The sequence below is a fragment of the Pseudonaja textilis genome, chromosome 3, assembly GCF_049901715.1.
Source record: "Pseudonaja textilis isolate UNSWEBS1 chromosome 3, rPseTex1.2, whole genome shotgun sequence".
Classification (NCBI taxonomy): domain Eukaryota; kingdom Metazoa; phylum Chordata; class Lepidosauria; order Squamata; family Elapidae; genus Pseudonaja; species Pseudonaja textilis.
This window is the reverse complement of record NC_141992.1, coordinates 53,365,165-53,390,185: the sequence shown is the minus strand read 5'-3', so window position 1 is coordinate 53,390,185 and position 25,021 is coordinate 53,365,165. Positions and strand designations below refer to the sequence as shown.

General features: G+C 38.8%; 3 protein-coding genes across 3 annotated transcripts; 2 read left to right on the top strand and 1 right to left on the bottom strand.

Moving 5' to 3' along the window:
- Positions 1-41: 41 nt before the first annotated feature.
- On the top strand, positions 42-8,454 carry EBNA1BP2 (EBNA1 binding protein 2). Its single transcript, XM_026707286.2, has 10 exons — positions 42-154; positions 931-1,045; positions 2,299-2,382; positions 3,063-3,229; positions 3,741-3,864; positions 5,439-5,528; positions 5,728-5,803; positions 6,596-6,686; positions 7,300-7,462; positions 7,570-8,454. The coding sequence occupies exons 2-10, from the start codon at positions 971-973 to the stop codon at positions 7,615-7,617; spliced, it is 918 nt and encodes a 305-aa protein (XP_026563071.1). The 5' UTR covers positions 42-154; positions 931-970; the 3' UTR covers positions 7,618-8,454.
- Positions 8,121-12,363, bottom strand: CFAP144 (cilia and flagella associated protein 144). Its single transcript, XM_026707288.2, has 4 exons — positions 12,102-12,363; positions 10,914-10,973; positions 8,659-8,762; positions 8,121-8,399 (listed from the first exon to the last, which is right to left on the bottom strand). The coding sequence occupies exons 1-4, from the start codon at positions 12,235-12,237 to the stop codon at positions 8,289-8,291; spliced, it is 411 nt and encodes a 136-aa protein (XP_026563073.1). The 5' UTR covers positions 12,238-12,363; the 3' UTR covers positions 8,121-8,288.
- Positions 12,364-12,450: 87 nt separating this feature from the next.
- Positions 12,451-24,379, top strand: PIF1 (PIF1 5'-to-3' DNA helicase). Its single transcript, XM_026707289.2, has 12 exons — positions 12,451-13,208; positions 15,025-15,151; positions 16,097-16,222; positions 16,306-16,459; positions 17,411-17,525; positions 17,602-17,708; positions 18,275-18,414; positions 19,190-19,296; positions 19,575-19,662; positions 20,619-20,764; positions 23,434-23,625; positions 23,987-24,379. The coding sequence occupies exons 1-12, from the start codon at positions 12,645-12,647 to the stop codon at positions 24,053-24,055; spliced, it is 1,935 nt and encodes a 644-aa protein (XP_026563074.1). The 5' UTR covers positions 12,451-12,644; the 3' UTR covers positions 24,056-24,379.
- The last annotated feature ends 642 nt before the right edge of the window (positions 24,380-25,021 follow it).

Sequence of the window (25,021 nt, the reverse complement as noted above, 5' to 3'; positions counted from 1 at the left end):
ACAATTTGGCGGAGCGGAACCGGAAATAGATGGAACGACCACGGAAAGCGGAAGTGCCTTTTTTTTTTAAACAATTCCTCGTGGTGAACGAGAAGCCGGATGGCTGAAAGGGTTTTCGGGCTAAGGTGAATTAACCGGGGATCGGTTGATCAAAGTGAGTAGGACGCCTTTAGAAATTTAAACAGAGACATCTAAAGCTCACAGACATAAAAGCATCGATCATAGCTAATTTAAAATGGGGACCGTATCGATTTTTTAAAAAGCGGATGGTTTATGGAGTGGATTCCGAAGAATGGAAATCTGGAAGGAATTTTAGATTCGGTTTAATGCAAAATTAATAATTGGAGAGAGGGGGGTAATTGGACATTCAATAGGCTGTAGCTTATCATGTTTTATATTTTGTTTATTTTAAAAGCAAAAAAAAAGATGGAAATTACAAAATACCGATATTACATGGAATATCTTCGCATTTAAGATAAAGTTCCGTATATAGAGGCTTGGATTAAAACAAATATAAAGCAAAGTGACGATAGTTAAACACTTTAGTACATTTTAAAACTTATTTTTAACTATTAAATTGGGTTTTAGATGAGCTGAGAGATCTGTTTGATAAAGCATAATCATAGTTAAAGAGTGTAGAATCTTTATTTTAAAAGAGTCCAGGTGTCAAATGTAATAGGCCATGTACAGAATTGTATTTGACAAAGACTTTACAGGTTACATTAACATTGTCATTCATGTTGTATTTCATGTATACAGTTATGTTAAAAGTTGATGCATAATAGCTCCTAATTTAGTAGAGCTTAAGTATGGGATGGAAAAACCTCATCAATTAACATTGTATGTGCCTTGCTGAGGGAAGGATGAAGTTAGCAGTCCAATTTTGAATTTGCAGTATGTTGTCTGATTATTTTCTTGGTTTTGATATAGATTGGAGGCAAAATCCAAACATCTCAAAAAGTAGTCTAAGATGCCTCCCATAGCTATGGAGCAAGAATTGTCATTATCCTCTGATTCTGAAGAATCTGTTATAGCAGATCAAGAGGTATGTTTGGCACCTGAGAAATACCCCAATATTCTAGTAGTGTATAAACTAAAGAAACGAAACTAACATTTAAGCTGAATTTTAAATGATCTTGTGTGAATTGATAAATGCATAGGCTGATATGGAGACTGCTGTTTGGGAGCAGTGCTTTGGAGGTTTTTAAGAAGAGATTGGATAACCATTTTCCTGAAATAGTTTGGATTTCCTGCCTGAGCAGGGAGTTGGACTAGAAAACCTCCAAAATAATTTGCATCCTTTTAGATGGTTGAAGCACTTGGAGGTTTATCTGTGTCCAATATAAACCTCCAAGTGCTTCGAAGTTCCTCTGAAAGGATGCAAATGACCAGCTGTCTGCAAGGAATATAAATCATTCCATTCCCCACTATCCAGTCAGAGCTGAAGAAGCTTCTTGGATGAGAAATGAAATGTCTTCAAAAGAAAAAACAAGAAAGTTCAGTTGCCTCCTGAAAAAAGCATCTTTGGGACATCTGTAAGGGAGATAGCAGGCAGTTAGACTTTGGTATGCAAGTACTGTGCATACCAATGTCTGTGGTAATTGTGTTAGGGTGTAACTATGCACGTTTCCATTTTTGTCTTATCGTGACTTGCTATATTGTATTAAGGTAATGATATTCTTGACTGGAACTTAACCTATGATGACTACATAAACTCAACCATGCATGGGTATAGAAGTGGTTTGCCATTGTCTTTCTGCAGGAATGTACCTGCAACCATAGAATTCCTTGATTGTCTCCCTGTAATCTTACCCTTTTTTAGGGCCTGAGGCCAGACAAGGTTGGCCAATTGTTGTCACTTGATGAGGCTATATTATCTTAGTAATAATTAAAATAGTCTGTTATCCCAAATAGGATAAAGGACTATGCCTGAAAGTATAGTGAATTTAGGTTTTCATACTAACTGGATTAATGATAGTATTACTGACAGTAGTGCCACACTTAAGAATTGCACAGTGCAATACATAAAATAGTATCTAATCTAAACCAGAAGTGGTCATGTGGCATCAGGATAAATGCTGAAACTTAGAACTCACTGACCAGATTATTCCTTTCCATTGGATGCTCATTTATGTGCTTTGATGTCACATGCTCACTTCTATTAATGGGATCAGTTTTATACTTGTATATATTAATTTAATAACATAATTTATAAATTATAATATAATTTAATTATTTAATGTAATTAATATAATTATGTTAACGTGCTAACATAAATGTTACCTTTTTTCAATGTAGCTTCAAGAAGCATTTGCTAAAGGTTCATTGAAACCAGGCTTAAATATTGTGTTGGAGGGACGACCAAAAGCATTTAATAATGTGGTAAGTACTGTGATATCCGTTGCTTGAACTTTTTTGGTTGTTTGTGAACAACTCAACATTTACCTCACATTTTTAAACATCAGCCTTGTAGTACACCAAATTGGAATTCTAAATCCAACACCAAGCATTCAAGGGTTTGGTCCATTTATCTGACAGCTTGATGGGTCCAACCTTTTAGATTAGACATTGTTAATTGGTTACAAGCTTTAGTTCCTTGATTTTGGGGATAAAAAGGTTAGAAATATTGGCAAGTAAACACTCCATTTGTAAAGGTACAGTGTTTTCAGTTTAGTATATTACGGATGTACTATACTGTGGTATGAACGTAATATGAACGTGTAATACGAATGTAATGTGAGGAGAGACTTATTGAGCAACTTTTGTTTATGTTGCCAGTGTAACAAAGGATTACGTTTTCTATGTAGATCTTTCTTAGGAAGATCTTAAACCCAGAATACCTGACATTCATTGGATTTTTAAAGAATCTTTAAATATTGCACATTTTGTTTGATGGGCATGTAGCTGGAATCTGGCTTTTTGAGAGAAATTGATGTGTTAGTGCAAAATCTTGTTGCTTGCTTTAAAATGAATATCATCTGCAACCATTCTGTACAGTAGATAACTGATATGGAGAAACATCTAAGCATTGAGGTTATGTAGAATTAATATGATCTTCCTAGGATGGATTGAAACGGTGCTTGTCTGAATTCCAAAGAAATCTCTCCTGGGTCGAAAGGCTTGATATTACCTCTCCGCTGGAAACAAATGTCACTGGTGCAGCTTCCAAGAACACAGTTGAAAAAGGTTCTGTTGATCCTGAAGATGACTTTAAAAGAGAAATGAACTTGTAAGTCTTAGTATATGAGGCAAAAGATTTTCTTATGCTGTGAGTCTTATATGCAGTCTTTGTTTTATTCTCCTGCACAATAGATGATACAGTTTGAGTTCACATGAAGTACTAGGACAGGTCTACATAGGGTACTAATCCATAATGAATGGATTCTTATGTAAGAAACAAAAGTAATATAGCTTAATAATGTGTGTTAGCTGGTCCACCATACTATAAGCTATATGTTGCTATGATATTAATAATCAGTTATTTTACTTCCCACTGCATACATGTAACAACTTATTAGCGTATTGACACTATTTGTATAGTTGCAGTTGTTTGACAATGCATATTAAAAAGCTTATCTCTTGAGTGCCTCCATAGCAGTAATGATCTCAGCTTGAAAGGGTAGCTAGACTAGATATTTTTTATTTCAGTGAAGCATATGTTTAATAGATCACAAATCCTGAAATTTTTGGAATATTTAGCCACTGATTAGAAATAGTAATGTTGATTCTGATTTCCTCAGTTATCATCAAGCCCAAGCCTCTGTTCTGGAAGCATTACCTCGGTTACATCAGTTTAAAATCCCCACAAGGCGGCCTGATGACTATTTTGCAGAGATGGCAAAATCTGATCAGCAGATGCAAAAAGTAAGATTTATAGGTCTTCAATTTCACACCTCTTCCAGCTGTCATTATTAATGAGTGTTGTTCTGTTGGAGAGAAACTTGTGTCACATCTGTTCTAGAATTTGAAGATACTGGTTTCAAAGCTTGCACAGGACTGTAGAAATGGGAATAATGTGGTATGTTTACGTAATTGACAAGAGTAACATTAAGCCTCCTAATCTTCATATAACTAATAGTCAATGTTATATACTGTAGCATAACCTATGCAACTAAAAGTTCTGCAATATAGAAGGGCCTATTAAAAATCCTGCAATATAGAAGGGCCTATTACTACTTACAGGATACCTATTGCTATCCTGCAGTGCTCTTCCTTCATTATTAGTGAAAGATTTGGGACCAATAGGACATAGACCTGTATTGTTCTTTAATTATTTTGAGATATGCTGTTTATTCTTTTAACACAGAATATTAATAGGAATTTACTATTGGAGTTGTATTTCTACTTCTCTAAATTCCTTTTTAGAACATACAGAATAAATTATTAGTTTTTATTACTTCTATGGAATTATATCATATAATTACCATTTAATGCTGAATCCTCCTTAGTATCAATATTAAAATTAATCTTGTGCCTTTTGGTCTTTTATTGATTCCATAGCTTTTAATCTTCTACTTATCTTTCAATTGTATGTGTCTGTGTGTATGTATATGTACAGTGAATATATAAAATAAAACAAGTGAACATCTACTGGAAAAAACAGGAAACAGATATGTAAAAATAATGTTTAGTTTTCACAATATGTTAGATTATTAATTAATTAGATTATTATTAATGTTTGTGTTCACGCTTTTGTATTTTTATCAACTTTTATCTGAGCTTCCTGAAGTCTTGGAAACTTTGGTGCGTTATAAATTTTAATAAATGAAACCTATCTCATTTCTTCATCTCCCCCTTATAATTCAGGCTGATTTTTTCCCCCTGTGGGGAGTTCTCCCCCCCCCCTTTGAAACATCCATTTAGTTTTTATTTATAGACACTTATCTCACTGTTACTATTTTATAAGTAATTCAAGGCAGCAAATACTAAAGTTTTTTTAGAGGAGATTTCTACCCCACAAAAGGGGATTCAATCCTAGAATGATCCTTATAAAGAAAAAGGCTGCAGTTTTTATTTTATTATCATTTTTAAAAAAAGATTAAAATTAAGTTATATCTTCTCCACCTCCTACTTTGGGACCTGGCTCTACTCACTTTTGGAATAATATGCAGTGTAAGTCCAGAGTGGTCCTTAAGTTAGTGAAAGTTGCCATCTAAATTTATAATACATTTGGGCATTGAATGTGCATTTGTGTGCCTGAAATAGCTTTTGCTTTGACTATTATGTGTTATGGTTGGATACGTATTTTGACATGGCTATCTTGCCTAATGTGAAATGCTGGGGAACCTTGTCAGAATAGGCTCTGAAGATGTAAAGTGATGATAAAATTTAATGACATATTTAAAATGCTGTAGTATTGTTACAAAAACCTGAATGTATAAACAGTAGGAGTATTCTTCCATTTGCTAAAAAAAAAACACCGTATTCTTTTGCATTAGATTCGTGAAAAGCTGAAGAGCAAAAAAGAAGCCATGGAAAAGTCTGAAAAGGCCAAACAACTCCGGGCCCTAAGAAAATATGGCAAGCAGGTAAGGAGTGCCTTGCAATTGAATGACAAAAATCGTTTCAATTCAAACTGTTTTGCTTGGAAGATTTTCAGTCAACTGATAGGATTCCTCACAGGCAGTATGAGAACCATATGTATCTGAAAATCCATAAAATTGGAACATTTTGGAAAAGTTCAGGTACAAATGAGAGCAAGGCTCATGTTTGATTTCTTGTTGATAGGTTCAAATTGACGTGTTGCAGAAGAGACAGAAGGAGAAGTCCACAATGTTAAATGCAGTCAAAAAATATCAGAAGGGTGAGTCACTTCCTTCCCACCTCTCAATTTTAGAAAAGGAGTAAGAAGCTGTGATAACAAGAAAACATGAGTCTCAGCATCAGCTGCCTAATAAAGGCTTGTTGTGCCAGTAAATAGTCTGCTGTGGCTGACTCATCGAACCAACAATATATTGGTAACATATGCCTTTCTGTAACAGTTTCATATTTGCAACTGGACAAGCAGCACCTGTTAGCCAATAAGGGATCCCCCATGGTCTCTTGTTCATAGTTTTTCTTTGACAATTTTCTACAGACTTTCTCTTTTTGCCTACTTTTCTTCATTGTATTGATTCACTACAAAAAAGAGTAGAATATGGATCATAACCACTGACAGATTTCAGTGGCTCTGTAAGGCTTGTTTAATAACTGCATCAGTCAGCTGACCTTTTCATAAGGACAGCTGAAATAAAAGAAAATTTGAGGACAGAAGAGTGGCTATTTTGTGAATAATTGGCTTATGAACTGAAAGCAAACTACCAGATTCAGAGATGCTCACCTCAGAATACTGTCTTATCCATTTTCTGGTTGATAGATTTAGGAATCCAGTAAGACCACTGCAGATTCAACAAGCCTGATGTTGTCATTTGGTAGTCAGTGATTGGATGTATTTGGGACTTTCGAAAAAGTAAATGCTTCTTTATGTTAAGATAACCATAGAATGACTTTCTTTAAATTTGGTTCGATATGCATAAAATATTCCAGAACATTGGGAATCAAAGTTTAAGAGTGCCAGAAGGTTGTAGCCTCCTACTTCTTCCTTATTTCATGTAAGGTCTCTTGGACAAGCTGGAATTCCTGGAAGGTGAAAAATCATCTGAGCCTCAGAAGAAGGAAGGAACAGAGAGGCAGCCAATAAAGAAGGGGTGAGACTAAAGTGCATCTTCGTTCTGAATTTGAGTCTTTTGTAATAGAATGGAATGGAATAAAATAGAAGAGTTGGAAGGGATCTTGGAGGTCATCTAGTCCAACTCCCTACACGAGCAGGGGAGTCTATACCAGGGGTCTTCAACCTTGGCAATTATAAGACTTGTGGACTTCAACTCCCAGACTTTCCCAGCCAACCGTGCTGTCTTAAAGTTACCTCTGGTCTATGCCATTTCATATAAATGGCTGTCCACACAACCAAGATCAAAAGTTGATCCACCAAGAAATGTTAGAATTTCTGTGGCGCAATTTCTTTATTTGGGGGACTGTCACACACTCAAGTGACTTTTAGAAGACTCAGTAACTGAATGAAACAAAGGAGTGAGCATTATGTGTAAAATCAGCTAAAAGGAATTCTATCATAAATATGAACGTTTTAAGACTTGCATTCCCGAAATTAAGAGGAATGTTTATTGAAACAGAGTCTGACAAAAAGTGTAATATTTGGCTATTTTGAAGAAACAGAACATGTATGGGCCCCCAAATATCTGTAGTTTTTTTTTTAATTTGTAGGAATACCTAATCGTGACTGACATAAGTCTTTTCTTTCAGACCAAATGCAAAAAGACGTTACAAGAATCAGAAATTTGGCTTTGGTGGCAGAAAGAAAGGGTCCAAATGGAACACCAAGGAAAGCTACAATGATGTGTCCAGCTTCCGTGCTAGCAAAGCCCACAACAAGGGAAGTGGCAAAGCAGGGAAAAGGGGTGCCAAAGTAAGTTACAGTTGAGTTATTACATGCTACAATTAGATCATTAGAGGAGCATATGTGAGTATGCTGATAAGACTAGTGAATTCTATATTTTTCTCCTCTCTTTTCAGAAGAGGCCTGGCAAAAAGATGAGGCAGAAAATTAAGAGCCGTTCGTGATAAAGATTGGAAATGGAATGACATTTTGAGCCCAGCATATAACCATGAACAGATATGGGACTTGAACTTTCCTGGTTATGGGTGTGCTGTAGAATGGCAAATGTTTTTGTTTGATTCACACACAAATAGCAAACAGATGCTTTTTGTTGCCTTTCATTTCAGACTACTTTGAAAATTCTTAAGTTAATTAAAAAGTGATGATGGTTTGATCCTCCTTCTTTAGGTTTGGAAAGATGCATACTGGGATATTTGGGGAGGATGCCAGAGTCCTTCAGTTCTTTGCCTATCATGAAAAAGCAATGATAGCCTGCAAAGTAATGATAGTATGGCAGTAGTGCTTGTGTTTGGCCACTTCATTGATTCCTTCACAAAATGGCAGTTGATTGCTCCCTCTCTTTGAGTATCATGAATTGTGCGTTAATCACTCATGCATATAAGTACTGGGAGAGATGGCATAGTTATGGATGAGAAATTCATTGCCTAGGTATCTTATGAAACACACACAATTTGGGGACAAGTTTATTGCAAAAACTGCTAAAAGTTCAAAGAGCAAGACAGCTTATTTTCTTAAAATAACCAACAACAGTGACAAGATGATAACCTTGCAGGGCAAAAATCCTAAATGAAAGCTTGACATCTTCACAGTAAGAGCTCATGATGTTACTATGTGCTTATTTGCTTTTGGTCATCTCCTTCAGGCGCCACAGAGCAGCCATGTACCTACTGATTTCAGTGCTCCGACTTGGGAAGTGCAGCCTCTTATCGTTCCGGTTGATACTGATCTGTGAAAGAGAATATGATTATAACATAAGAGCACTGAAATAAAAGAAGGAACAAAGTGTTGGATGCTTCAGTATAACTCCCTCTCATCTGACAACCCATTTGATGCTACCTGAACCCTTTGAAGGCTTTCCTCATGATTCTAATGTTCCAGAATGGTATCTTCTTCCTGGGAAGGCTCATCTTAATCATGACAGTACTTCAAAACTTGGGAGTGGCACTCGTCCCACAATATTTAGCTTTCCCTGAAATCCTACTTACCAATGGTGTGGAAAACCAACCAATTTCCTGACTTTCAGTTTGTGGTTCTGTGTATTTCTTGGGTGGCTCAAGTGCAGCATGATGAAAAAGCTGTAGGAATTTAGCTGTTGGGTTAAAACATTGACAGTAACTATTAGGTAGTTTCAATTGGGCAGGTGTGAAATAGTAAAAGTGTGGAACTAGATTACTTAAGAGTTATGTAAATAGTTCTATTGATCATTTAATGGTGTTTTGGTTTGCATAACTTACAGGTCTGTTATCCAGTATTAAGTTGTTCTTTCTTTGGAATATACAGTATATGATGCTAGTCAAGAAATGCAGTCACAAGATGACTGACATTAAATAGAACACCAAACGTACAAAATTTTAGTTTATTAAATTGCTTTAATGGTTCTTTCTGGAGGAAAAGCTAGGCAGCTTTGGCAGGCATTTATATCTTGTATGTTTAATGAAGCAAAACTGCCAGACATTCTGTTTGTGTGTGCTGAATTGACAGAAGCATAATACTTAAATGTGAAACCATGCAGTTAACCTTTTCCTTTATTTAATGCAAGATTGTAGATCATGAATAATTTTTGCCTAGTAACATGCTCATATTTTTGTATCATGGTTCCTCATTCTGATCTAGGTTTTGCCCTAGATTTTGTTTGGCATCTGGTTCCCTTGCAATTCCAGGAAATCTTCCACCCGGCTGTTAGTTTTAGATAATACTTTGCATAATTTATAGAAATACAGAAGTGAATACAAAATGTAATGGCAGAAGATACTTCTTTTGAAAATGTGGGGAAAAAAGTCCTACACTTGATCTTGGTCAAGAAGCAACCTTTACACCCATCTAAAGTGCACACTTTTTGTTTTAGAGTACTTTTAGATTTTTATTTGTTTGAATATGTTTTGTTTCATATTCTAATGAGAGAGAAATTCCCTGAGGATGGGCTCCAGCACAAGGCTGAAAGCTTGGAAGACTAAACCTCTGGTCCCAGTGATCAACCCAGATTGGATCCTACAAACTAGATTTAATTGCCGTATATTTCCTTTTTTATTCTCTTCCCTCATGCCCTAATTTATTTGCAGAATTTTACACAGTGTTAGTTAACCCAAAAGGGAATAGTATGATGGGCTTGTGTGAATAAAAGGGCTGAAGCCAAATTTGATGGCATCATTTTAAAGGCAGGATATGTAAGCGCTTTCTGAACTTTAAGAAAGCAAAAGTAGTACCAGTAGTAATAGGTAACTTGGGTGCAATCCCAAAGCAACTGGAGCACCACTTGAACACCAACGGCATTGACAAATTCACCATAGTTAATTGGAAAAGGTAGCTTTACTTGGGACAGCTTACATCCTATGACGATGTCTGTAACATCACCAAACATCCACGCTGCCTATCCCAGGTCCTTGGGAAGGGCTTGATAGGCAGACAAATATGTCAGATCCAATCTGAACATCTGTCCAACTGTTATGAACCATAATAATAAAATGACATTCTACAGGTGTCAAGCTCATGTCACGGCGGCATCATGTGAGGTATTGGGATTTTTTTCTCCTTTGCTAAACTGGGCGGAGGCAGGGCCAGCTTGTGACGCATATAACCAGAGAGTTATAAACGCAGCACAAAAAATCTTTGGTTGCTCTCTTCTTTGGAAGAGATTGCAAAGACCAGACTCCTCTCTAGATCACTAAAAATCTCCACAGATCATTCTTATCCTGGTCATTATATTTCGAATTGTTATTATCAGGGAGACATTATAGGTGTCTTAAAATGAGGACTAATAGACTGAGAAACAGTTTCTTTTCCAAGGCAATAATTGTCTCGAATCAAACAGTACATTTGTGATTTAGTTCTATATATAAAGTGGCATTTTTAAACTAACCATGTGTTTTAAATAGGTTTTAGACTAGGTTTTTAATTATTACTTTAATTATTTTAATTTTTAAATACTGTGTAGTGTGATTGTGATGTGGTGTTTGGGCCACTGTGCTGGAGTAGCTTTCAAATTTCATTGTATTTTGAATGCAACGACAATAAATCCTATTCGGCCCGTGGGCCATGAGTTTGACACCCCTGTTTTAGGTGCTTAGGGAAAAATTGCAAACATCAATTAAAAACCTCAGCTGTGATTTTCCTGAATGGATAGTAATACTAATACCAGTCTAAACATCTGGCTCACTATGCAACCCACCATAATAAAATATCAGTGGCATCCATCCATAATAAACTGCAGTTTGAAAAAAATGTATTGTTAACAGTGCCTTACCATCTGCAGGTTCCTCTAAGTTATCATGCCAAGAGGCAGGTTTCCCAGTTAAGGCATGAACTGGAAGGCAAAAGCAAGATTATGAAATTAGCTATTGCTGATCTTCAAATTAAGGCACTCTTAAACTTCGCTTTAGACTACCGTAAGAGAATGAGACAAGTTAATATTTTCTCCTTACCTTGATTTCTTTGGGGACATTTTGGGTAACATTTAGTTTGAAATGCTGACTTTTGCAGAACCAAAAACATGCATAGAGAATCAATGATTTCAACCAGGTCTTTATCATTGTTTCATCCCATTCTCTTTGCGAGTAGCGCCTACATCAGGCGTTGATTACATTCAATGGCAAGGATAGGTTTACAAAAAGGAAAGGAAAGGGAGCAATACAGGTAGTCGAGTTACTACAGCAACTGAGCCCAAAATTTAGGTTGCTAAGTAAAACATTTCTCTTGCCACAGTTGTTAAGCTAATCACTGCAGTTTATTTATTTAATTTATATTGCCGCCTATTTGCTCATGGTGACTCGAGGCAGCTTACACAATGTAAAACCATATTTAAAACAAATAAAAATAAAAACAATAAAAATTAACAAAAAGAAATACATTAGTAAAGTACAATAGAACAAAATTTGGGAAAACAAAAAACAAAACAACCACAAAAAAAATCAATAACTAACTTCCACCCTCCTCCCCGACGACAGCAGATCACACTAGCCACCTGATGGGCTCCATCCCTCTCTGGGTTCCCCAGGAGTGCTAGCAAAACCAGGTCTTCAGTGCCTTTCGGAAGAGTATTAGTGAGGGGGCCATTCTAATCTCTGGGGGAATGATGTTCCAGAGAGACGGAGCCACCACGGAGAAGGCCCTTCTTCTGGGTCCCACCAGTATTGTTCGTATTGTGGTTGTTAAGTGCATCTGGCTTCCCTATTGACTTTGTTAGGAGGTTGCAAAAGCTGATCACATGCCCCCAGGACATCGCAATTGTCATAAACACGAACCGCTGGCCAAGCACCTGAATTTTGAACATGGGACCGTGGGGGATGCTGCGACGGTCGTTAAGTGTGAAAAACCGCCCCAAGTCACTTTTCCAGTGCCCTTGTAACTTTGAAGGGTCACTCAATGAACCGTTGGTGTAAGTCGAGACACTTGCCTGTATTGGACAAACACTGCCTTCTTCCAGCCCACCTACCTTTCAGGAGCGGGTTTAACGCATACTCTGTGTGCAGGCGCTGGCATCGCAGCTCCTTCCGGACCGTCTCCGTGAAGATCTTGTTCTGACTTACTGGGTCCAGTGGCTCCTTCGCCACCCCTTTAATCCCAGCCATGCGGCGTTACTTGGATCGCTGTTTCAATCGCTCCAGAACCGACGCCGTCTCCGGGCGGAGCGTATCCAGGGGCGGAGAGCGTCGCTTTCTTGGTCTCCCAGCTATGGACCGAGAACGTCGGAAGCCGGGAAGTTCTAACTCCGCCTCTCCTCTTTTCATTGGCTGAAAAAAATTAAAGCTTCTCCAAATGCTGATTGGTCGCTGCGGCCGGTCGCAAAATATTTGAATCCTGCCAGCCCAAGTGAGGTGGAGAAAGGCGACTTGAACGTGAGGATGCCTTTTTCAAAACCCGGGTCGGTCGACAGCGGGCTAAAGAGGGCCTGTTCCGCGCCCGACGCAGGCTTTTAGTCGGTCTCGCTCCTGGTCATGTTTGTCTGCTTGCTCTCTTCTCGGCTTCAGCCCGCAGAATGCGACCGGCGGAAGACTCGGAGCTGGACGGGAGGATCCGCTGCACGGTGGCCGTGGAGCACCTGGGGGCAGCGGCGGCCCCGAATCGGCGGCTCCTGCGGGATGCCTGGGTCACGCTCGGGCGGAATGAGTTTCGCGAACTGGTCTTACAGGTGACGGGTCCAGGCTGCCTCCAGAACTTCCCTTTGCGGCAGAACGAAATGCGCCTCTTCACACGTTTTGTGAAGGACGGGAAGAGCTCGATCCGGTTGGGGCCCGTGGGGTCCGATTGCGTGCAGCTGCTGCTCTCCAACTGCCCACCGGATCGCCTGCGTCGCTTCGTTCAGACTCTGCGCATCAAATTTGAAGCTACCCAGCACGGAAGGCGGCCGGTGGCTGAGCGGACCAGGCTCCTGTCTAGCTTGCCGCGCACATTCGACACGGTAAGCCCGGTGCAAGCCCGCGATTTGCAACAAGCAAAGGCCAGAGAAGCCCTGGCTAACGTGACAGCCACCCCGACGAAAGGACAGGCTCTGCTCTGCGGCTCTAGAAAGCGTCCTTTGGAATCAGTGGATGGGAGGCAGGTAAGCTATCTTCTGCCTGAAAAGGTAACTACGGTATTTGCTGACACTTATTAAAGCATCAGTAGGTAGTACCAAGCCCTAAAGAAAAGATGCAGGGAGTCCAAAGGTGGTATTCAGCAGGTTCTGATCAGTTCTGGAGAACTGGGAGCGGAAATTTTGAGTAGTTCGGAGAAACTGCAAATACCACTTCTGACTGGCCCTGCCCCCAATCGATTCTCTGCCTCCCGTGTCCCAACTGATTGGCTGGGTCTTCTGTTGTTGCTCTGCACAGGAGAAGAGGGCTGGAAAGCAGGTTAGTGGGGTGGGGAGGGAATGGAGATTTTGCAGTATCCTTACCCCTTGTGATGACCCGTAGTCTCTCAAAATAACCCAAAACATACATTAAAGTTCGGTAAGGCCTTCAACTTAACTTCACTGTTTTATTAGGCACAGTTTAAAGTCACAAAAGTAAATCATGAGGCAAAAAGGAAACCAAAACAAACCGCATTGATGAGAGTTCCGAAGCAAGCCAAGATAATTAATCATACATTCCAGGAAGATAACCCAGTAGAGTCCATGGGAAGAACGCCAGCAAAGATAAACCTCTTTCAAAGAAAAACACTAAACTTTCACTCCAGCAATTCTGATTACGCAGTTACAAACTTATATACATAGCTCCCAGCTGCAAGCCACGAGGAGGATCATGGTAATCTCCTCCTGAGTAGACCTCGCTTTTCCCTGATCCTCTCCTCCCTGCGTGACCTAGGATGGATAGGACATGGGCCTGGATCCTCCTCTGACTGCTCAGCCGGCCTCTGCCCTTCCCCAGCCTCCTCTACCACCTCTGGAGCCACACTCCCACTCCCTGTTGGCTGTTCCTCCTCTTCCTCAGAGTCAGTCTCCACCAGGGGCATGACACCCCTGGAGTGGGGAGAGAATGTTATTGATTGGAGTTGAGGTTTTCTGGAACACTGACCGTATCCTTCCCCTGCCAGCTTCACCCATAGAACCGGTAGTAAAAAACAATTGAATCCCACCACTCAGAGAGTCATACCCTCTGATGTTGCTTTCCCCACATCCAGGAAGGCCATTGACTGTGTTGACTAGAGGATATAATATGTTGGGAAGATAGATTTTGCCAATAATTTTATTAAAGCTTACAAGATTTAAAAAAAATACAACGTAAGAAAAGTTTAAAAAAAGGAAAGTGGAAAGAAATAAAAATAAAATAGAATGTATACATCATACACACACACACACACACACACACACACACACACACACACACAGGTAGTCCTCAACTTACAATAGTTCATTTAGTGACTGGTCAAAGTTACAACGGCACTGAAAAAAGTGACCTTTTTAGCAGCCTCATGATCATGTGATCAGACATTCAGATGCTTTGCAATGGGTTCATACTTGTGTCCCAAGGTCATGTGAACACCTTTTGCAAGCTTTTGACAAGCAAAATTGACGGGTAAGCCAGATTCACTTAACAGTCATGTTACTAACTTACCCACTGCAGCAATTTACTTTGGTAAGAAAGGTTGTAAAATAGGGAGAAACTCACTTTACAAACTTTCCACTTAACAACAGAAATGTTGGGCTCAGTTGTGATTGTAAGTTGAGTTTTGTACGTCCGTTTCCACCAGAACTGACCCCATACTCCCAACTCCTCTTCCCTCGTCAGGAACTTTCTTTCCTTCCCTTTTTGGCAAAGAGATAAAAGTGTAAACCTTTAATGGCAGTCACTATAATAATGAGTTCTGATTTCCTGAGATTCAAATGTATGTCTTCTGCCTTTGGGGTGTCAGTTAAATATGGATTGTCCCACCAGATGACTGAAGAAAAGCAGGTGAAGAAGCCTTGGTTGATGGGCCCTCGAGCAACACTTTCCCAGGAGCAGTCAAGAGTGCTGAATGCCGTGTTGAGTGGAAAGAATGTTTTCTTCACAGGGAGTGCTGGTAAATGAAAAAGGGTGGGAAGGGGGCGTGATTAGTCATTTCAGATCAGGAATCCCACATGTTTTCTATGACTATGTTGGGGGTTTGAGCTATAGAACTCCCACTGCTATTATTCATAAGAGATTTAATTAAATGGTTTGGGATTGCTTTTGAGTGCGCATGAATAGATGACTTTCATTTTTGTGTGTGTGGAAATTCTTCGAGATAAACTGCCCTTCTTAATTGTCAAACTCATGAATCAGAAGATCACTTTGGTCAGTAAAAAGTCCAAAAAATAAGAGCAAATGGTGTTAAGGTCAAGCTGCAAGTAAAAAAAAAAAGAAGATTCCAATAGACGTGAATAAATGTAGCTCTGGGTTGAACGATGGCGTCCTTGGTAATCTCTGGGCTTTGTTGTCTGCTCACAGATGTTTCATTACCTGACCAGGTAATATCAGTGCTACTCGGTGTAGCACTTGCTCCCTGTTTATATACAGTAGTTTGTCCTGCCGGTGTTGGTGGGGTTGTCATTTTCTCCTTGGTAGTTCCTTGATTATAATGACTATAGTGTACAATCCTAAATCCAAGCATTTGTGTATTGTAAACCAATATCCTAATTAAGGAACTATCAAGGGAAAAAACCCAAGACTGGTGGGGCAAGCTACTATACATAAACAGGAAGCATACCCCACTCTCACTGGCACTGATAATATTACCTAATCTGGTAATGAAATGTCTGCAAGCAAATAACCAAGCTCAGAGATCATCATTCAGCCCTGAGCTCTGTTTTAAACTGACTCAGTGTTGCATCCTAAATACCACTACCTAAGCACAGGAAATGTGATACAGTCCTTGCCGTTTAAATACTCCCTAAATAATAAAAAAATTGTAGAGAGGAAAATATGAACAACTTTGAATGAATTGAGCTGAATGGTGTTTCTCTAAAATTAACTTTTGTTTTCAAAGGAACTGGAAAATCGTATTTACTGAAAAAGATAGTGGCCTCGTTTCCTCCAAATGGCACTTATGTCACAGCCAGCACAGGAGTGGCAGCTTGTCAGATTGGGGGCATCACCCTCCATGCTTTTGCAGGTAAAGATCCTGAGAAGAGAGAGGTTGGAAAGAATTTGGGCCTGGTAGGCCACTGTCATGCCCTCTTAATTTCCCTTTTGTAGGTATTGGGTCAGGAAAGGCCCCTCTGCATCAGTGTCTTGAGCTGGCCCAGAGGCCTGGGGTTCGACAGCAATGGCTGAATTGCCGCTGTCTGATCATCGATGAGATCTCAATGGTGGAGGGGGACTTATTTGATAAACTGGAAGCGGTGGCTAGGTATGTAGAACCTTCTTTTATGGATGTATTCCTATACTTGCATTGCTCCTAAGTAAGTGGATCTTGAAAACCATAGGAAACATTGCAGACTATTAAGGAGCAATCACCTTATGGATATTAGATCAGCTGGATGACATTTAGAAGTTTGTTGAAAACAAGAATATTTCCAGAGAAAGTTTGCAATGCTTAACCACTATGCCATGTTTTTTATTTTCTGTTTTTGTTAGTTTTATTGTTGATCTACCTTGCTTATTAATGTTATGCTTTATGTTCATCACTTTAATCATATTGTACCATAGTTACTCTGATTTTTTAAAAACTTTCATAAAGTGCCGACTGAGCAAGACTCAACCAATCGCTCATAAAATGACCCCCTCACTGCCACAGTAACATAATGTGAGTAAATAAAAGATTGGACATCTTGTTAATTCATGAACTGGCTTAGATCCTAGCTGTGAGTCTCAGTTTTACTAACTCTTGAGTATGCTATGTAGCACTTAATATATTCTCCAGGTTTTTTTTTATTACTTTTTCATCCACCCCACCAAAAGTGTCTGAAATCCCTGAAACGTTTTTCAGATTTTGGCAGGGAGTGTGTCAATGGTGTACAAATTAACCCTTAGAGGAATTGTGGGTTTTTGCAATGTCCTGGGAGCCTGGAATGGATCAGGACTGTAGCCAATATTGTGCTTCTAAAGAGGGGAGGGACGAAGGAAATAAGAGAAGAGAAAAGAAAGCCAGCTATTAGAAATGGGAGTACGGCTTAGTTTTAAGATATCCTTTCATAATTTGGTGCTTTCCCAGTTTGACTGGAAATCCTGGGATTACAGACTTCAAGCACTAAAAAAAGGTTATTCTTGGATATTGCACTCAATTTTCTTGGCCCAGAGCATTAAACAACAACAACAACAAAAACCTTTTTGAATCTTTTTCTGTTTGCTTTCTGGCTAGAGATGTTAGGAAATGTGAGGATCCATTTGGAGGAATCCAGCTTATTATCTGTGGAGACTTCTTGCAATTGCCTCCCGTTGCCAAGGACCACAAACAGCCCAAATTCTGTTTCCAGGTTTGTTGTAGTTGTTGCTGCTGATACTTCTAACTATGTGGTCGGTCACTAGCTGACCAGGAGTGTGCTTTTATAGGCAAAGAGCTGGAGAAAGTGCATCCATCTGAACATGGAGTTGACAGAGGTTCGGAGACAGACTGACAAGGAGTTCATTTCTCTTCTGAATACTGTCCGTCTTGGCAGGTGAAATACCATCTCCTTATTCATTAGAGCCATCAGGTGGGAAAGGATGGAGGTCTGTCCTCTTGGAATGAGATAATTGAGACTTAGAGACTTTTGCCATTATTCCCTAATTTTACTTCCGAATGTTGACACTTGTTACGTCTGCCAAGTTTGAATGCTAATTGAAATTTCATCATTTTCTTTTAATTTTGTTACAAAACTTCAAATGTAACATTCTTCGAATGCTGGGATCCTAAGAGAAATGTTGGCTGATATTTGTCATCAATGAAATAATTTGTAACAATTGTTACAACAACCTTCCTGATTCATTCATTCAGCTACTCCTGTCACTAACCAGGCTGGTCAGAGTTGATAGAATTGTACTGTAACAGGCATGGAGTTAAGTGAAGTAGGTTAGTGTGGAGGAATGACCTTTTTTCCCCAACAGGCAGGGAAGCACACAGTACAATTTGTCAAATAGATACATATCTAGAGTTGCTGTGATGCCAGGATTTCTATATATCCATGGATCTCCATTACAGATCTTAGCTCTTGTAATTTTAAATATCTCTACTGCAACTTGACAGATGTACAGAGGAAGTCACCAGACTGCTGACCCAAACAGTAATGCAAAAAGTGGAGAGAAATGGAATATTGGCTACGCGATTGTGTACTCACAAGGATGATGTAGAGTTCACAAATACCAAGCAGCTGCAGCAATTATCGGGTAAGTATCATACAGTGATTCCTAGTGAGGTACAGTAAGAAGCTCTTTGCTTTTAAGAAAGAAGATGAGTTCCGATTCAAGTTGTAAAAATTTAGAGCCAATTATGGGAATTATTTCATATCATTTTTTTTATTATTTTGAATGAAATGGCAAAATGTAACATATTGTCTTACCAATTGTAGAGATTACAAGTGTTGCACTTTGGGAATCTTGATGTTCAAAATATTTGTGATTGTAGACGGGTAAACTGAAAGGCTTGTGGTCAGTTGCTGGAACATTACTTAGGAAGCTATTTTTTCAAACTAAAATTAGCCAAAAGTCCCCCACTCATTTGCACCAATTGGATAAACTTGGAAATTTGAAAACATACTGTGGGGCAGTTTCATAAACTAGATGCAATATTGGGTTGTCTACTCACATAATTTTTCATATGAGTCACAGAACCTCCATTTCTCAGAAATTAACCAGGTACGTTATGTTGTTTGCGAAATCTTTACTTTTCTCCTATCTTTCTCCACCTTGCTACTTTTATAGCAATTGCACTTATTTACAAATCCATTCCCAGTAGTCCCCTACCATATTATTTCTTCAAATACTTTAAAGGTCTTCATTTCTAGAGGCTGAAGCTTTAGTTTAAAGCATGCAAGTTTCCATTCCTATTTATTAATTTGATTTTTTAAAAAAACAAGATTAATGTTGCAGGATGTCTGAGAGGATACAAATTTGCAACACTGCAATCAAAACTCTAGTGAATAAAATGTTACTTCTTTTCCAGGACAGCTAAGGTCTTTCAAGGCTGTTGACAGTGATCCTATGTTGGCAAAGACTCTTGATGCACAATGTCCTGTGAAGAGTATGATTGAACTCAAGGAAGGTGCCCAGGTGAACAAACAAAACAGCATTGCTTGAGACAGAGGTGTTGTGGCTGCTTCTGAGACCCTTCTCTTTCTTTGCAACATATTCATACCTGGAATCAGATCTTGCCAATTGCTAGTGTCTTCTTGATTTTAGCACCTATAAGCTAAACACTTCTCTGGATGATTCCCTTACCCACAAACGGGTGGAGGATGGTTTTGTTAGCATGCAGTGGAAGTAAATCTACTTTAGAAGGTGCCATGGAAAAATCCACCAAACATTCCTGTGACTTTCCTTTTTAATAGGTGATGCTTACAAAGAATCTTGATGTTTCTCAAGGTCTGGTGAATGGGGCTCGTGGAGTTGTGATTGGATTTGAAACTGAAGGAAAAGGTTGGTTTCTGACAGGCACACTTTGGATGATCTCCTCATGGGTAGCCATGTGGTTTGGTTTCTTTTTGCAATGAAGAAAATACATTCAGCTGTTAAGTTTGTAAAGCAACAGTGGCATTAATATTAATTTAAAAAAATAGCAAGGAAAGCCATCACAAAAGTTATGTCACATACAGAAAAACTTCCGCCCCTCTTCCATTGACAAAGTTTTTTGAAGGTGCTGTTCCTTTCTCTTTGTCCAAAACAATTTACTATAGTTCAGTTCTAACAAACTCCAGATCAAGTCTACAGATCAAGTGTAGATTTTACGTTCCAATGTAATTTTGGGCATTGTTCCTTTAGAAAAGTTTTACTACAGTCTTAGATTTCTGTGCTCTGTGCTGCAACTTCTTTGCAGAAGCAGTTCTGTTTTTGCTTCACAGATAGTTGACAATCATTCTATATAAAATGAGAAAATGTAGGAAAATACTATGGTGTATAGTAGTTTGGCATATTACCTACACAGGTAGTCCTCAACTTACAGCTGGTTACATAGCAACCATTTGATACTTATAATCTGATACTTAAAATTCTGATGACTGCCTCCATCCCCCTTTGTGTCATGTGGTCACGGTTAAGGCACTTGGCAACCAGATTTATTTATTAATGTCCTGCATGACTGCAATTTTGAATATATATATTTTTTTGCTAAAAATCACCTTTTACTTGTTTTCTGGCAAAAAGCAGTGGCTTCATTTAATGATCATGAGAGTTCATTTAACTTCAGTATTTGCTTAAAAACTGCAAAATAGGTATTAAAATCAGGCATGGTTGTATGGTGTCCCACCTAAAAACATCCAGAACCTATGGCCATAATTTCAGGGTAAATTATGGTTGTAAATTGAGGACTACCTGTAACCAGTAGTGACATATTGAAGTACCGAATAATAACTGTAGACTTGTGTTTTTTGCTACAGGCCTGCCCAAAGTAAGATTTCTTTGTGGCGTGACTAATATTATTGGCTTGGAAAGATGGGTTTTTAAGGGGCCAGCTGGCATTCACCTGAGTCGCCAACAGCTGCCCCTGAAGCTTGCCTGGGCCATTTCTATCCACAAGAGCCAGGTTTGTAATATATATCTTATTTTTGTTGGGAATACACAATAATAATGGTTTGTCACTGGACTTCTTTAAGTAACAGCAGAATTTTGCTTTTTGTACAAGACTCCTTATCAGTGTCAAAATCCTGGAATGTTATCAGTCAATTTGTTCTTTTTTTTGCCCATACCTGATGGAATCCAACTTGTTTCGTCCCTGTCGATGATTTATAAGACTGAGCAGACTAAAGTTGCACACTAAATGCCAGTAGGCACAGCTTTATCCCTAAACTTTAAAGTAGACTTAATACGAAAGAGATCATGAGGCAATCTTCATTTATTAACTACTTGTTCAGTGACAAGTTACAACAGTGGTGAAAAAATAATTTTACAGCTCATTTACGACCTCTGCGGCATTCCTCAGTCACGTGATCACCATTACAGTCCATAGGCATGGTCCTTTGCTCAATCTGGTGATTTTTTTTCCTCCCCCATCCCCACCTCACAGAGTAGATTAATTGAAGAGAAGGGGACTGGAAGAAAATAAGCTATTTGCTTTTCTAAAAGCAATCTGATCATGTCAGTAGCCCAAGGCTGGGAACCACAGGCATACTTACTCTCTAGAAATCTCTTTCCAATCTCTGTTTTGCAGGGAAAGAGGAGGAAAAAAGCAAGCAATTTCTGCAAGCAGGCTCTTCTTTGTCTGACTTTTTCCTACTGCCACTTTCTATTGAAGTGTAGAAAAGCAATGACTTATTCTCTTGAAATCTCTTTCTCTCCAATATCTCTACTTTGTGGCAGAGAATATAAAGGTAGTGATTTCTGCAGCCAACCTCTCCTTTATCTGACATACCCACCCACCCACACACACACACACACCTAGATAATACCATCAGTGAGAGTCAGTGTGGGTTTTCCTCCCTGTTTATGTACAGTATAGTTAGTCCTCAACTTACAAACGTAATTGGGACTGGAATTTTGGTCAGAAGTTGTCGTACCCATGAGTTTGGACCTATATTTTGCTGTTTTCACAGCAGTTGTTAAATCCAAATTACATAGTAATTAAGCAAAATACATGACGGTTAAGCAAATCCATTATCCCAAATGAATGGTTTTGGCCAGAAACTGGCAAAAAAAAGCCATTGGAAACTGTGGGGGGAGGGGGGATAATAAATCATGGTTTTGGGACTGTGGGATGCTGCACCTAGTCATAAATGTGAGCCAGTTGCCAAGCACCTAACATGTAACCACATTGTAGTATCAGTGCAAAACCTTATAGGCCATTGTATCTTCAAATGATCGTTAAATGAACGATCATAAGTCAAGAACTACCTGTAGCTTGCCCTGCCAATTTTGGTGGGAAACCAAAAAAAACCCCAAAACATCATTTCCAGTAACCAACATCCAGATAATAGGGATTAGCGTTAAACAAATAATAACACGCTAGACGATTCCCTAATCGAGAGACAGCCAAGGAGAAAACCATACCTCCACCAATACTGTCAGGGCAAGCAACTGTATGTAAATAGAGAGCAAACCTTCCGCCCACATCAGCACTAATATTACCTGGTCATGTAATGAAACATCTGTGAGTAACAACCAAGCTCAGAGAGCACAAGGTCTCCAGTTATCCCAATGTTTGCAGCCCTAATATGGTAACCCCATAATACCATTTAAAGTTCTATCCCCTAATTCTGGGGTCAGCAGAAAAGTACACTGGCCTAAATTTTGCTGACCCAATTTCTGAGGATATATATACATACTGCTACACAGTAATTACGCTGATGATTGGTGCCCTCTTTTTTTAAATTTGGGACAAAGCAAAAAAAAATTGGTGGATTCCCCTGGTTTCTCATTCCTTGGCTTCCCTTCCTATTAAGCATTGCTCACCAGCTGGAAAATAACTAAGGACTTTTGCTAATGTGGGTTAGGACAAAGTTAGGTGAATGTAGGCAGGTACTCAGAATGACATTATTAGCCTCCTGTCGAACTCTCCAATTAAAAGAATGCTAAATATTCATCCCAAAATAGCCTGCATGATAGGTCACAGTCATGGAGGACAGTAAGCTAAAGGGAGAAAGAACGGTTGAAAACGTGTGAACTTCATCCTCAGGTAATCTTGCAAGGAATGGCAGTGCCTGCTTAAAACCTGGTAAGAGCTTTAGAACAAGGGTCTGCAACCTTGGCAACTTTAAGCCTGGAGGACTTCAACTCCCAGAATTCCCAAGCCAGCTTTGGGGAATTCTGGGAGTTGAAGTCTTCCAGGCTTAAAGTTGCCATGGTTGGAGATCCACTTTTGAAAGCACCAATCAGACCTCAGTAGATTTATCTGTAGAAAAACTTGTGCTACTCTGTAGCAAAACTTGTGTACGGAGAATTACTTTAAAACTGGTACTAAATAGTTTAAGATACATGGCAAGTAGAATTAAGTGGAACTGGAAATAAGTCAAGATCTTAAGGATACAGACATTAAAAAAATAGTTACTGACATATTTGTACTGCAGTCAGAATACAGCAAGCTCATACTTGTAATTCTATTTACTTAATATTTTCCCATTATTATTCCAAAGATAAACCTGAGATATACATCCTAGCAGATGACTTATCTACATACTTCCATATGCATTTAACCGTTGGTGTTGCTAGCTTAGTCTTGTCTACTAATGACTTTCAATCTTCACTTATTTCTTTTTCTAGGGTATGTCTTTAGACTGTGCTGAGGTTTCTCTAGCTCGCGTCTTTGAAAGTGGGCAGGCATATGTAGCACTTTCTCGAGCTCGTAGTCTGGCAAGTCTTCGAGTTTTGGATTTTGAAGCCAAGGTAGTCAGAGCTAATCCATGTGTATTGCGATTTTATAAGGAGCTGAAGAGAGACCAATTTTTAAATCAGGTAATTTGTCATTAGGCTATTCCCGAGTAGTACACTTTGGAGACAATACAGGCTGGATACTTGGGGATGGGGGTGGGTGAGAATTAGAGGAGACCAGAGGAAGGCCCTTAACTGATTAGTGGCATTACTGAGGTTTCTGGGTAGAACAGTCCCGAACTCTTGAACAAATATTTTTTGTTTGTAGTTCTGTTTTTGCAAAAGGTATTTTCCATTTGCCCTCATCATCATTAATAAATTACAGGCCACAACTTTACTACTTAAAAAAAGTTTTAACAGATCAAAGTAGATCTCAGTATAAGGGGCTGAACAGAATAAGTATGTGTTTAATAACTTGACACTGACTTTGTTTGCTTTTATTTAGGCCTCTTTGCATTCCTATATTCATGCTGATAAAGAAAATGAAATAGTTAAAGGAACATTTACAGATTGAGAATTCCTGGTACTATTTTTTTTAATTAATTTACTTTTGGAACAACTGCTTCTACAAATTCAGTATTTTATAAAGTATTGAAGCACCGTGAAGAAGAGAATTATATGAGACATCGTTTTCTATAAACATGGACAGTCCATCTGCCTAAAATGAACACTGAAGTTTTAACCCAAATCATTCTGCTTCTGAGTTTGCACTGACAGAATTTAAAAATTACTTAAAGCCACCTTGACAGAATAGTCAAACTCTGCTAGGATATTTACTTCAAATAGCACTTACACTATGTGTATAGTAAGTATTTGACATTACTGAATAAAACTTTAAACCAAGTAAGATTTTACCTAATGGTTGTAAGTGTATGATTGATATTTCTATACCCTAGACTATTTTGCTTCTCTTTTAATGTACCAATTTTGAGAAAGGTCTTAGATTTTTTTAAACGAAGAGAACTTTCATTTTCTTTGTACTATACAGTATTGAATGCAATATAGCTTCTCAAGTTTAAAAGAAAGCTAACCAGATAAGAATGATCTGCATCACATCCTAGAGTCTACAGAGATTTTTCTGCATGCATTGTATTGCCATTTCAGCAATAGAATTTGTTCCCTTAGCAGAATTTGAAAAAAATTCATTCGAATTCAATCAAGAGCCGTGGTGACACAGTGGTGAGAGTGCAGTACTGCAGGCTACTTCTGCTGACTGCTGATTGCCAGCAGTTCATCAGTTCAAGTCCCACCGGCTCAAGGTTGACTCAGCCTTCCATCCTTCTGAGGGCGGTAAAATGAGAACCCAGACTGTTGGGAGCAATATGCTGACTCTGTAAACTGCTTAGAGAGGGCTGTAAAAGCACTGTGAAGCGGTATATAACTCTAAGTGTTATTGCTAATTTACAATCTAAACACCTTTTGAAGGAAAATTAAATTTGCTACTTAAATAACATTGCCTATACTTGTTAAAATGCACTCT

Excerpts from the sequence above, each read along its gene's own strand:
- EBNA1BP2 (XM_026707286.2), top strand. The coding sequence starts at position 971 with ATGCCTCCCATAGCTATGGAGCAAGAATTGTCATTATCCTCTGATTCT. Across the intron at positions 3,230-3,740 it reads TTTAAAAGAGAAATGAACTT|TTATCATCAAGCCCAAGCCT; the intron begins GTAAGTCTTAGT and ends TGATTTCCTCAG. Across the intron at positions 5,529-5,727 it reads TAAGAAAATATGGCAAGCAG|GTTCAAATTGACGTGTTGCA; the intron begins GTAAGGAGTGCC and ends TCTTGTTGATAG.
- CFAP144 (XM_026707288.2), bottom strand. The coding sequence starts at position 12,237 with ATGGCTGGGATTAAAGGGGTGGCGAAGGAGCCACTGGACCCAGTAAGT. Across the intron at positions 10,974-12,101 it reads GTTAAACCCGCTCCTGAAAG|TTCATGCCTTAACTGGGAAA; the intron begins GTAGGTGGGCTG and ends TTTGCCTTCCAG. Across the intron at positions 8,763-10,913 it reads CTTAGAGGAACCTGCAGATG|CTAAATTCCTACAGCTTTTT; the intron begins GTAAGGCACTGT and ends TTAACCCAACAG.
- PIF1 (XM_026707289.2), top strand. The coding sequence starts at position 12,645 with ATGCGACCGGCGGAAGACTCGGAGCTGGACGGGAGGATCCGCTGCACG. Across the intron at positions 16,460-17,410 it reads AAACTGGAAGCGGTGGCTAG|AGATGTTAGGAAATGTGAGG; the intron begins GTATGTAGAACC and ends CTTTCTGGCTAG. Across the intron at positions 20,765-23,433 it reads TTTCTATCCACAAGAGCCAG|GGTATGTCTTTAGACTGTGC; the intron begins GTTTGTAATATA and ends TTCTTTTTCTAG.